This window comes from Carcharhinus amblyrhynchos, chromosome 8 (genome assembly GCF_965287045.1).
Source record: "Carcharhinus amblyrhynchos chromosome 8, sCarAmb.v2.hapA, whole genome shotgun sequence".
Classification (NCBI taxonomy): domain Eukaryota; kingdom Metazoa; phylum Chordata; class Chondrichthyes; order Carcharhiniformes; family Carcharhinidae; genus Carcharhinus; species Carcharhinus amblyrhynchos.
The window spans coordinates 95,870,746-95,884,315 of NC_137331.1; the positions used below are offsets into that span (position 1 = coordinate 95,870,746).

Below are 13,570 nucleotides of genomic sequence, written 5' to 3' on the forward strand. Positions count from 1 at the left end.
TGAGGGGCATGGACAAAGTGGATAGTCAGAAGCTTTTTCCCAGGGCAGAAGAGTCAATTACTAGGGGGCACAGGTTTAAGGTGCGAGGAGCAAGATTTAAAGGAAATGTATGAGGCAGGTTTTTCACACAGAGGGTGGTGGGTGTCTGGAACTCGTTGCTGGGGAGGTAGTAGAAGTGGACATGGTACTGACTTTTAAGGGGCGTCTTGACAAATACATGAATAGGATGGGAATAGAGGGAAATGGTCCCCAGAAGGGTAGGGAGTTTTAGATAAGTCAGGCAGCATGGTTGGTGCAGGCTGGGAGGGGGGAGGGAGCCGAAGGGCCTATTCTTGTGCTGTAATTTTCTTTGTTCTTTGAACAGAGGTTTGGCTGAGTCCAAGTTCTCTGACCTCGCTGACAGCAGTGGTGGGATGTGAACGGCTGGAAAATTCCAGCTGTGATGTTTGATGTAGAAGGGAGCCCTTGGGGGAGATGTTCCCCTCCCTTCTCACCTGACACCCGAGCAAGGTAGCCTGCCAACGTTCCACTCTGCCTCTGAATTTCTCCGGAATGCCTCAAAATTGAGGCCGGGTGAAAAGTGGTCCTTGAGTAAACACTTAAGAGCCTTAATCTGAACAAGGGTATGTGGGCCACCCTGGGTGTCACTTCATTCCTGTAAAATTGCAGACAGGTCAGAGGAGGGGGTGAGAAGACCACTCGGGGAATTTGATGGGTCTTTCCCCACCCCCCACTTAAACATGCACCAGCAGCAGACTGGAAAATTCTGCACCCTATTTTACTTTCCCTGCAAATTCAATCAGAAGCTATTTTGAAGTTCCTCCAAAGGGACTGGGCTATCTTCATTCAGCAGATGAACCATTGAGGCTGAACATCTCCAGCTGAGATCACAGATGTTGATCCCATCGATGGAGCCCAATCACTGGTACACATTGGCCACTTTCAGCTTTGATTCATGAAGTGAATTCGATCATTGTGTCTCCTTAGCCCAGCCAGGAGGAAAGTTTCTATCAGTGATGGACATTATTTGACTATTTTAATAAGAAAACTCCTTTTGTTTTACAAACAAAATGAAGATTTGGATATGTTGGCCACTTTCAGTCACTTACAATGAACATTTCCCACAATTCTTTGCACCAGTCCATGTTACCTCTTCTTGTGTTCAAATTACTAACACAAAATGATTCAATCTTTTCCTTCAAACTAATTTCTTAGCAACGCATTTCTTTTGGCACAGTTCGTATATTGATGCCTTTATTAAAACAGAGTAAAAACTCCAAGTTACAACACAGAATTTAAGAGTTCTGGGTAATTTATAGCCACATTGCCCAGAGTTCATGTTGTAATGATGTTTTGCTTTATAATTGGGTGCTCACAATAAAGTTTCTGCTTTCTGCTGAAGTCTGATGGTGCCTGTTTTCTAGGTCACTCTTACTATTTGTTTCCCTGGAAGAGAAGAAGATATGCTTTTACACTCCAACACAGTAATCAGTGGTTTAATAATAGCTCTGGCCTGTGTTTTGAATTCTACCCATTCTAACGGGATGAAGTTCTTCTGTCCTGACCTTGAAGATTGTGTACAATTACAGGATGACTGGAATTTCACAGTCCCCAGTATGGTTGGGTTTTTCTGCGATGGAGTGGAAGGTGCTGCTGGGATATTCTAGGCCCACCCAAGTTAATGGCAATTTGCATGGCTCACTCCCTTCCCCCATGAACAGTTTGTGCTTATACTCCTGGGGGGGTACAAGGGATGATTTTATTGACACATATAAGATTGAGGGGGCTTGATAGGATAGATGCTGAGAGAATGTTTCCCTTCATGGGGGGAACCTATGACCAGGGGTCACAGTTTCAAAATAAGGTGTCTCCTATTTAAGATAGTAATGAGGAGGAATTTCTTTTCTCAGATGGTCATTCGTCTTTGGAATTTTCTCTCCCCAGTAAGCAGTTGAAGCTGGATCACTAAATCTATTCAAGACTGAGTTAGTCAGAGTTTTGCTCAACAAGGGAGTCAAGGGTTATGGGGGGACAGGCAGGAAAGTGAATTGAAGCCACGTCACAGCCAGGAGGTCAGAGGTAGTGGGGGAGAGGCAATAGATTTAAAACTGAGGTGAGGAGGGACTACCTCTCGCAGAGAGTGGTGAATTTGTGCAACTCGCTGCCCCATAACATGGTGGAGTCTGAATGGTTTCAAAAGGGACTTAGATGTATTTCTAATAAAAAAGGGGAAGAGAGATATGGGGAACAGGTGGGGAGGTGGATTTGAGGCCTGGAAGAGATCAGCCACGATCTGATTGAATGGCGGAGCAGGCTTGAAGGGCTGAATTTACATACTTCTGCTCCTTATTCCTATGTTCCTGTCACATTGACTGGCAGAGCAAGTTTAAGGGGCCAAAACGTGGTCTATATCTGATGTTCTTATGAGTTTGAGGAAGCTTACTGATATTAATCTAAAACTCTGCTCAAGAGAGATTGATGCAAACAGTAGAAAATATCACATTGATACTGTAGACGGGCTTTGATGTTGGTCCCAAGAATTATTTTTGGGATACAGTGGCAGGGTTTTTCTACATGGCACGTTGCAGTATCTGTACTGGACGTGCTAACTGCTGATGTTCTGAAATGCAATGTGTTCCTTTCCAACATTGACACCCTCACTCTTCTAAACCAAATTATAAAAATGGGCCTGAAGGTTCAGCTGGCTACACTTGTTCAGTGCAGATTGCGTTACTATCATCTTTTGTGCTAATTATAAAAAATATTTCTGTCGAAGTTGGCACTGCCATGACAAAACCGCTATGGACTCAGCGTGACATAATAACCTTAACAAGTTTCTGCTAACAGCACCTTCTAAATGGCTGTAAAAAATAAATTACTTCTTTGGGCAGAATGCCAAACACTTAAGAGGAACATTTTCGAAAGCTTCACTAAGAAACCGACCACTATGGAGTACCACACCAAAATAATAGTAAGCAGGGCTGAATAAACAAGCACTAACCGTCTGGTGGTTCCAAATTGACTGGTTTGATCTGGTAGTTCTTTGTCGACAGTTTCGGGCAGCAGGACACACAGAACACTGGCAGCTATGAGCATGGTTCCAAATAAGGCCATGGGGAGAGTTGGATAGACTTGTTGTAAAAGAATGAACATGGGGCTAATGATGCCACCTATCCGAGCTGACATAGACACCAAACCAATGCCACTCTGCCTGTATCACAAACCCAAAATGAAAAAGTTTTAATCTTGCTGGAATGACAGTCTGCTTCCAGTACACAACCTGCATTGACAGCCATCTACCTGTTAATGGTAACCATTTCCCACCCCTTCCCCCAACAGATACCAAAGGCCCTCTTTACCATTTATTAATCATGATGGCAAAAGAACCATAGAATCCCTACAGTGCAAAAGGAGGCCACTCGGCCCATGGAGTGTGCATGAATCTCCAAAAAAAAAGCATCCTACCCAGCACACTCCCACCCCACCTCCCACCACTGTCCTATCCCCACAACCCCAGCAAAAGCAAAACACTGCAGCAGCTGGAAATGTGAATCAGAAACAGAAAACAGCAGAAATATTCAGCAGTTCAGGTAGTACCTGTGGAGAGAGAAACAGAATTAACGGGCACAATTCTGCCATTCCTGACAGCGTAACTGGAAATATGTATCACTTCCACTCATTGCTCCTTCCTCCTTCCCCAGCAATTCCAACTAAAATTAAAATTGCCAGCAGCGTACATGAGAAAGATGCAATTCCACAGTGAGGGAAGCTTTCCAGTAGCGAAATCCACCTTCAGATGACAACGTTGCTGCTATGGGTGGCCTATAAAAGAACTTCCTGGTCAAACAGGGAATCTCTTGATCTGCAACAGCTAAAAGTTGCCTGCCCAATTCCATTGCCACTAACATCAGTCCTGAGAGCACAGAGGAGTACATTGCACTTGACATTGGTTTCACTTTATTCATCTTAAAGGGTGCTCCTGGGACACAGTGGAGAGAGTTGCATTCAACATTTAATGCATGCAACATTCAACCTGAGAATGCTTGACACAAACATTGGGTGCAGAACATGGATAATGCAATCAACTCCCCAATGGAAAAAAGCTCTAATAAGTTGACAGATTTCACACTTGTTCATTGCAGGGTGACTTTTACAATCGACCTCACCTGATTACAGTGGGGAATAATTCAGCAGAGTAAACATACGCAGTGGAAAAGGAGCAGGAAATTCCCAACTTTGCAATGATGGCAAGTATAGTGACTTCCATTGGTGTACCTGGAACACAAAGAACAGCTACCATAAAGGGACCATTTCCTGGCATTGTGCAGCTATGTGACCTTTGCCCTGCAAGGATGCACCAGGGAGTGCCATCTGCCCACAGTTTTGTGCTAAGTGTGTGCTCAGTTTCTGATTAGGTGAGGTTTCCTGTTGGTGTACAATGTCAGAAAGTTATTCCTTTCATATTCACACATAAAAAAATGAAATTTAAAATCTTTCACTGGAGGGGGAAGTGAGAGGGGAGGAGGAGATTGAGAATGAACGTGATTGCCTCATGTGAGCGTACGTGTGGTGAATCTCTTCCCCTGGAAGTTTTGTGTTTGATGATTGCTGGTACAATCCTAGTTACTGATTTATTCTGGACTTTCCCTTTGTGCCAGGGACAGGTGAGGAGGGTCATGAGCCAGTTTGAGTGTCCAATCCTTGCTTTGGGTGAAGGGGTTGGAGGCTTGATTAGGTGGGGGTCAGATTGGAAACCTGAACAGGTGAAGTATGGAAGGGATATTGGAGGCCTCAGCAGTTGGGAGGTGTGGACGGGAGTAGGTTTGTGGGGTGGGGGGGGGGGGGTGGCTGGTGAGGGAAGTGGCGTGGGTAGGTGTTTAGACAAAATAGGAGGCCTTGGGGTGATTGAAGGGCTATGTTGTAAGGGATCAGAAGTTTCCAGGGAGGAGATCGGGTCGATGATCCAGCAGTTCCTCACCTCAGTAAACTTTGATGCCAAGTATTAAATAACAAACAGTGGATAAAAATGAGGCATATAACCTCATTATAAAAGTTAAGGTATCAAACCACCATCTTGGATTGTGTTGATCACACATGCTCCATCCACCTCCAGTAAAACCAGAAGTGGGCAAGTTGGTTGGAATTGGGATTCAGAATTTTAACTGATTAACCTCCCCCCAGTTTAATCACCTTTATTGGATTAAAGTTTTCCCCTCTAGTCTTTGGTCTAAATAAGGTTCTTCCGATTGGAGAATTAAATAATTCAATTATGTGAGATGCATGAGTACATGGAGTAAGAATACTAGTTTTTAATTGTAAGTGTCCTAGATATCATTTCAATTAAGACCATAAGAAATATGGAACATGAATAGGCTATTTGGCCCTCCAGCCTGCTTCGTCATTCAATAGGACCATGGTTGATCCAACATTCCTCATGTCCATTTTCTTGCCCTTTCCCTGTAACCCTTGATTATGTTCCTCATTGCCTAACACCCCATTCCTAGATATCTATCATTCACCTGATGAAGGAGCAGCACTCCAAAAGCTCATGATACCAAATAAATCTGTTGGACTTTAACCAAGTGTTGTGAGGCTTCTTACTGTGCCCACCCCAGTCCGCTGGCATCTCCACATCATGTCTATTATTCAATGTTGAGACAATTAGAATTCCTCATTTAGATTCCAACCTGCAACTTCCTCACAATTATCCATTCTTCCAGACATAGAAACCATCTAAGCACTTTGGCTGGAATTATTACATTGTTATAATCTGCAATGTACTGTGGTGGAAGCATAGTAACTTTCAAAAGGGAATTAGATACAAACTTGAAAAATATTCCATTTTACTCAATGGTAAAAGAGCAGGGTAGCAGATGATTTAAATAGTTCTTTTAGGGCCAAATGGCTTCTTTTAATGTTGTGACAGTGTACGTTTTTAACACCAATTTGAATAAGGCATCCGCAATTGCTATAACAGTACCTTAACTCATTTCATCACCCTCCATTCTTACCTTCCGGAAAAGCTAATGTAAGGAGGCATGAGATTCCGCTAAGCAACAGGAAGCCTCCTTGACATTTTTTCCGACCAAATATATTCAGCAGCCAAATGCAAGAGGCACGTGAAATGTCCATGAGTCCAAAGATGAATTGTGTTAGGTAAATGTTTGTGCCAAAGCTCCCAACATTGAAGGCCAACCCATAATACACAAAGCTGTTTGTAAACCTGTGGAAGCAGGGGAGTGAGTGAAGAAATGTTATTTTTCAGCATCTCAACTGCCTGTTTCTCAAAGTCAGTGATGTTAAATTTTTATGCAAATCACTGGATTGCAAAATTGTAAATTAAAAAATTAATTGTTGAGGAGTTCAATATTACCAGATGTTAATCAAAATCAACGTAGTTCTCCTCAGCTTTGATATCTTAAAAAGATCCAAAAGGGTAGCCTGCTGGCTTTTCTTCTCAGTCACAACCTGGAAAGTAAATCTGGTAACATTAGGGACTCAGTCTCAGTAAACTTGAAACATCTGACCAGTTCATCACAATTCATAGCAACAATCAAAGAAACATTCAAACTTTTCCAAACCAAGATAGTTCCTAGTTTCCCTCATTTCACGTGGGCTCCCTTTTTAGGTCCCCCTAATACTTATATAGCATGTTAATCCAGAAGGAACTCTTTTGGTATACACAATAAAAATATAACAAAACTTACTCTACAAGTCAAAGAAAAGATTTAATAAAGAAACTTCATTATTCCAAACTTGTGGCCTTACCCTGGACTATTCCAAGTAACCTCAATTCCCAACAGGTTCTTATTTATACTGAGTCAGCTGGTCAGCTGATTATCACATCAATCTGTCATTGGTTATATGGTTTACTTGGTCACCTGAACCCTTACAGCTTGTTACCACTGCTCACATTACAACAGATCCAATGTTATCACCGGTTACATTCTAACATAGCACGCCATTCTCCAGCCCATAAGGAGAAATACTCCCAGGCCACTCCCAGTTGTACTCTATACCCAAATGATGGATGGTGCAAAGGAATCCTTAGCTCTTATGTTCCCAATTGCCATCCCTCCTAGCATAGGAACAACTTACCGCCATCAATGTGGCTCTGTCACCTCATCCACAATACAGAGTCCAGTCGAGGACTGGAACTTTGTGACGTAAACCAGAAATGCTTGCAGAGATGGAAAGCTTCATCTGTACTGATTAAGTCCATTTATACAAAAGAAGTCTCATGCTAAGGGCTAACTTTTTTCTCTCTCTTTTGGAAGCTGGCACTGTTGGAGATTTCAATCCAAAGCAATTTATGTTCATCAACAAGATAGGAAGAAAGATGTTACATTTATATCTAGAATGAGGTTTGAACCTGTCATAATAATGAAGAGAAATACTGGACTTTAAATAAAACCTGATGTATTTTATGGATACACTGTCTACTGGGTGAATTGCTGCAGGATGATTCTCTCTGAGACAATGAAACCCCACCTTGTTACCAGACAAGGTTCTTCTAAAATGCATTACAAAACTAATGGTCATCTCCAGTGGAGGCAAAGGATATAATGGCAATCTCATCAAGAGATTCCCTATGAGATTATGTGAATTTGCCTTCCCATTTGGAATATGTATTCCTGGTATTACTCTAATAAACCTTCTCTGAACTGCTTCTCATATCTTTCCTTAAATAAGGAGACCAATGCTATACTCTACTTCAGATGTGGTCTCATTAATTACCGATATAACCAAAACATTTTTTGTGATCAATTCCCCTCAGAATAAATGATAATATTCTATTAAGCTTTCCTAATTATTCACTGTATCTGTGCAATCTGTGATTCATGCACAAGGACACCCAGATCCCTGTGCACCTCAGAGCTTTGCAATTTTACACCATTTAAATAATAATAATTTAAATAATAATTATATGATAAAAATGATAAAGAAAGCTTTTTTTTATTCTTCCTGCCAAAATGGACAACTACACATTTGCTCACATTATATTCCATTTGCCAGATCTTTGCCCACTCACTTAACCTATCTATGGGCCCACTTTTACTATTGGTAAAGATGGGCATAAAGCAATTAGTGTGATCCATGCTTGTGTCCACACAGATGCCCACTATACTAAGGCCCAAAAATGGTCCCGATCTGAACCATTTATATTGAATTAATGGGCTACCCACCCAACTTTACTAGCATTTCCACCTTTACCATCACGTTCGCCCATCCAGATGCAGCACAAAACGGACATGTTTGACAAAGGTCTATTTCAGGCACCCTTCACCCTATGCCAATATCTTACCCCCTACGCCATGAGCTTTGAATTTATGCAATAACCTTTGATGTGGCACTTCATCCAATGCCTTCTGGAAATCTAAGTACAGTACATCTATCTGTTTCCCCTTTATAAGAACATAAGAAATAGGAGCAGGAGTAGGCCATCTGGCCCTTTGAGCCTGCCCTGCCATTCAATAAGATCATGGCTGATCTATCGTGGCTCAGTTCCACTTTCCGGCCCTCTCTCCATAACTCTTAATCCCCTCTCTTATCAAAAACCCATCAACCCGCTTCTTGAAAATATTTAGCGAGGCAGCCTCCACCACTTCAACGGGTAGAGAATTCCAGAGATTCACCACCCTTTGAGTGAAGAAGTTCCTCCTCAACTCCGTTCTAAAACGCCCCCCCTTTATCTTGAGGCTGTGCCCCCTAGTCCTACTGTCTTTTTTGAGCGGGAAGAGTCTCTCCACCTCTATTCTATCCATCCCATTCATCATCTTATACGTCTCAATGAGATCTCCCCTCATACTTCTAAACTCCAACAAGTACAAGCCTAGTTTATTCAGCCTCTCCTCATAGCTCAACCCCCTCAACTCCGGTATCAGCCTAGTAAACCTCCTCTGCACTCCCTCCAAGGCCAAAATATCTTTGCGCAGGTGCGGCGCCCAAAACTGCACACAGTACTCCAGCTGCGGCCTCACCAATGCCCTATACAGCTGCAGCAAGACCTCCCTACTTTTATATTCAATCCCCTTCGCTATGAAGGCCAGCATCCCATTTGCCTTCCTGACCACCTGCTGCACCTGCAAGCTGGGTTTTTGCGACTCATGCACAAGGACCCCGAGGTCCCTCTGCACCATCGCCTGCTGCAGTTTTTCGCCCCGTAAGTAATAGTCCTTCCTACCATTCTTCCTACCAAAGTGGACCACCTCACGCTTGCCAACATTAAATTCCATTTGCCATTTCCTGGCCCATTCGCCCAGCCTATCTAGATCCTTCTGCAGACTCTCCACACCCTCCGCACAATTTGCCGTTCCCCCAATCTTGGTGTCATCCGCAAATTTCGACACCCTACACTCGGTTCCCTCCTCCAGATCATCTATATAAATGGTAAAAAGCTGAGGCCCCAGCACCTACCCCTGGGGCACTCCACTAGTCACCATCCACCAATCCGAATAGCACCCGTTGACCCCCACTCTCTGCCTCCTATTTGACAACCAATCCTCTATCCACGCTAACACCCTACCCCCAACTCCATGTCCCCTGACCTTCTGCAATAACCTCTTGTGAGGGATACGGACCAAATGTGGGCAATTGGGATTAGCTTAGAGATTAAAAAAAGGGGCGGCATGGACAAGTTGAGCCGAAGGGCCTGTTTCCATGCTGTAAACCCTTATGACTCTATGACCCGTCAGTCTGCTGATCCAACAATTTGCTCAGTGTCACTTCCCTGGTGATTGTAAGTTTCTTCAGTTCCTCCCTCCCTTCCATTTTCTGATTTTCCCCTCTTTATCAATCCTTTCGTCATTCTTTAATGTTCTTTATATTCTTCCCAATCTTCTGACCTGCCTCTCGACTTTGCACAAATATATGCTTTTTCTTTGAGTTTAATAATACCTTGAACAGATGTTGGGTCCTACCTTTGGAATTGCTAATCTGTAAGAATGTACATGCATGTGCTCTACCATTCTATTGCCTTTAGTAATCAATAAACTCATTCTATCTTTAATTCTAGAAAACTTCATTAAATTGTCTCATTTTAAAACATGCCTTTTCCCTCTGCGAAAAGGAATACTTTTTAGATTAAATCTTGTTGCAATGCCAAAGGGGGTTGAATTAAGACAGGGAGTGGGATTTTCCAGCCCGCTCCATGGTGTATTTTCCAGCAGCAGGACTAATGTCTATGGGGTTTTACATGCCCTCTACCCTCCGCCATTGGGGAACGTGCTGCGGGGATGGAGTCACCATCGGCAGGACTGGAAGATCCTGCTGGCAGGAAGGACTGGAAAATTTCAGCCAGAAATCCAGTCCATCCATCCTTAACCAAGTTTGTAACAATTTAGGGTATCCCAGCCAAACAGTGACAAATTGAGGGGCCTCATCCAGATCAACAACTTTTGGGAACCTCACTTGGGTGAGTCATAATGAAGCTTCTGACTCAGACACAAGGGGGCTGACCTTTGCCTTGGGGGGTCAAATTCAGCTGCCGGGGCAAAAGCAGGAACCAGCTTCATCCTGGTAGGTGATGGGACCCTGTGGCAGCATGACGTGGCAACGACCAACTAAGCTTGCTGCTGGTGATGCTGCCCAAATAAACTCGGTCACCAGCTCCCTAGACTGAATCACAGGGCAGCTTAGCACCACTACTGCTAGTAGTGACCACAGCTGAGGCCACCACAACAGCAGGTAAATTTTGGGGAGGATGCTGGGCTCAGGCTGGTAAGCAATTGGTGCAGCAGGGTGGTGGTGAGATGTTGTGGGGTGATGGGGCATTGGCTTTGTGTACAGGGATGGCCATGGTAGGCCCCTCAGAGGGTTATGAAGTAGTCACAAAGGAGGAGCTCCCCAGGAACTCACTGGGCAGCCATCAAAGTCTGCCTGGACATCTCCCCTAGTGTCGGCAGCCCTCCCGATATAGGCAAAAATGCCTCTGATGGCTAGAAGTAGTCCTTAACTGTGCAACTAATTGGCTCAATTGGCCACCCAGTGGCCACCCCAAAGGTTTTATCTTGTAGCAATATGGCATTGGTGGTGGAAAGACATTGGGCTTCCCTCCTGACTTTTTCCTGCTACATTGTCAGCCCTCCCCTCTCCAAGCCCGTCTCCAATGGGCTGAGAATATCCTGTCCAAGAACATTTGAGCCATTGAGCCAAGGCAGATTGTGAATCTGAGAGTGCCATGCCAGGGTCTCATCTCAAAGACCAATGTTATATTCTAGCCAAGTATTGAACAAGTGCGGTGCCACATTGTCAGAGGTCCTTTGGATGAGGCGATACATGCAGTGTTGTCTACTTAGGTGGCTGTTTTCTTCACGCTATTTGAAGAATAACACTGAGTTCCCCGACACCTTCATATTTTTTGCTCATTCATCCCATAGCTATTGTGCGTGCTGATACATCAGACACATGGCTTCAAAGTAAAGTGAACCCATCTGACAGGCAATAAAGTCCTGTGTCAAATTATTAATGTGGTCAATCTTGTCTTCCCAATAAGCTCAACTGAGCATAATTATTACTATTTGAACAATTCCTTTTAAGTATTAAAACCATGATTAAATACCTGGTCAAGCAATGTTTTGGGTACTATCCTTTTGTTTGTCAGTGCTGCATTAATAATATACTTCTTAGCCTCTTCGTATCGACCTTTCGTTACAAGCCATCTTGCAGACTCAGGGAGGATCCTACGGAAAACATAATAAAGAAGAGTTGTCCTAGATGTTGGTGTGGCCAAGATGGGATGGGAATATAGGGGTGGGCAGAAGCAGTGGGTTTTCCAGGCGCTAGGTTGCTTTAGTCTCGGAAACTTGCCATGGATGGAGCAGCGAATAGCTGTTGTAAGTCTGCAACGTTAGAGTCTCAAACTCAGTTATCAAGATCTTGTCAGGATGGACTGAACTCTTTGCAGAGAGGCAGGAGAGTTAAACATACAGACAGAGTTATACATGGCTACTGATAGCCATCAATGAGTAACATTACTCATACGAATAGTGCTTTAGAAACAATGGTGAGAATCATGGTACTGTCCCACCATATGCTTACTTTAGATAATTGCCGTCATATTTTGGCCAATTATTGACCTTACCTGTCAAAATTGTGCAAGAGATTCTCCCGAGAAACATCTTAGGAGGCTTTACTGGATTAAACACACAACATAAATGCAAGTTGTCCTTGCTGTTAAATACAATGACATTGGAGAGTCTCTATTGGACTCAGCGATGTTTTCCATTCAAAGATTTAGTTCATCGATTCTGAAAATAACACTGAAGGGTCTGATTGTAACTCCCAGTTGAGATGGCTAGAGACTGCTGCTGCCATCAGGAAGACAGTTGGCAATGAGTTAAGTCCAGGAGGGGAGAGGGGGTATTATGAGGGTGTTATGGCTCAGTCAGATGTGAGCCCAGCATAGAAGATGACTAGATTTCACTTGGATTTCCCTTAGACAGCTGGGAGAAGCTCCACCTGATCCCACTAAGGAATTTCTTTCAACTTACCTTGAAAGGCCTACATGCTTCATCACATCTTTACCTGGCACGGTGGCTACCCCACTCAGGAGCAGATTAAAATGTATTATGGTCCTGTAAACACTATTGCATACCCTAACAAAAATCCTTCAGGGAAAACCAGCTACACTGAAGTAGAAAAGTATCAGGAATGGATTGGGAAATGAAGCAGATCTGGCAGCATCTATGGAGAGACCAATAAGTTAACCTTTCAGATATCGACTCTTCATCTTATCTTTCAGCATCTGCTTTTTTTTAACTAAGATATTGGACATTTTGGGATGGAATTACAGCATTCGTCTATACTTCCCAGCATGAGTTTGCAAAACTTATGTCGAATACTTTACCATATATAAAGCAAGAAGATAACCATGGGACATGAGATGGTTAATTGCAGCGTCCTCCAGCCACGTATCCCATAAGCCAGCCCAGCCAGAACTATCTGGCCAATTGAAAAGGCAGTGTGGGAGAGGACAGTTACAAGAGCTCGGTGAGATATACCAGACCATTCTGTACCTGCAAATAGACAAAACTGACATGTAAGGCTTTTTAAAGAGGGACCATTTTTATAAACTTAATTCTCCATATATCTTATAGCTTGCAATGTGAATCATGCAAGGAGCACACGGCCCACAGATAGAAACAAAGTGCTGGGGTGTTCCCCATACAAACAAGAAGTTTTAACCGATTGAATCATTGGACTTAACCATCTGCCCAAAAATCTTTACTAAATACGTGATACATTGAAGACTGGGATTCCCAAATATATAGAAAAAGGAGTAATCAATTCTGCACTTAAAACTTGTTCTGCCATTCAATTAGATTATTAATGATCAGTAAGACAAAGTACCAGACATTGAAGTTCTCTCTACAGCAAGTCTACCATCAGTTCACACACTGCTGATGAGAGCGCAGACCCAGTGGGCAGGTCATGTCATCCATATGCCAGACGAGCACATACCCAAGCAGCTCCTTTTTGCAGAACTCTCTGCTGGAAGACGCTCGCATGGAAAGCAGAAGAAACATTACAAAGACACACTCAAGTCACTTAACATAGACACATCCACCTG

The 13,570-nt window shown here is 43.3% G+C and overlaps 1 protein-coding gene across 1 annotated transcript in view; it reads right to left on the reverse strand.

Moving 5' to 3' along the window:
- Window positions 1-1,237: 1,237 nt before the first annotated feature.
- slc22a13b (solute carrier family 22 member 13b) overlaps window positions 1,238-13,570 on the reverse strand; it is a 36,621-nt gene continuing 24,288 nt past the window's right edge. The window contains exons 4-10 of the mRNA XM_080194536.1: window positions 12,848-13,016; window positions 11,561-11,681; window positions 6,374-6,468; window positions 6,012-6,223; window positions 4,167-4,275; window positions 3,002-3,211; window positions 1,238-1,446 (exon numbers count right to left, since the gene is read on the reverse strand). Coding sequence (XP_080050662.1) covers window positions 1,359-1,446; window positions 3,002-3,211; window positions 4,167-4,275; window positions 6,012-6,223; window positions 6,374-6,468; window positions 11,561-11,681; window positions 12,848-13,016 — 1,004 coding nt within the window. The 3' untranslated portion in view covers window positions 1,238-1,358. The remainder of the gene's footprint in view (window positions 1,447-3,001; window positions 3,212-4,166; window positions 4,276-6,011; window positions 6,224-6,373; window positions 6,469-11,560; window positions 11,682-12,847; window positions 13,017-13,570) is intronic.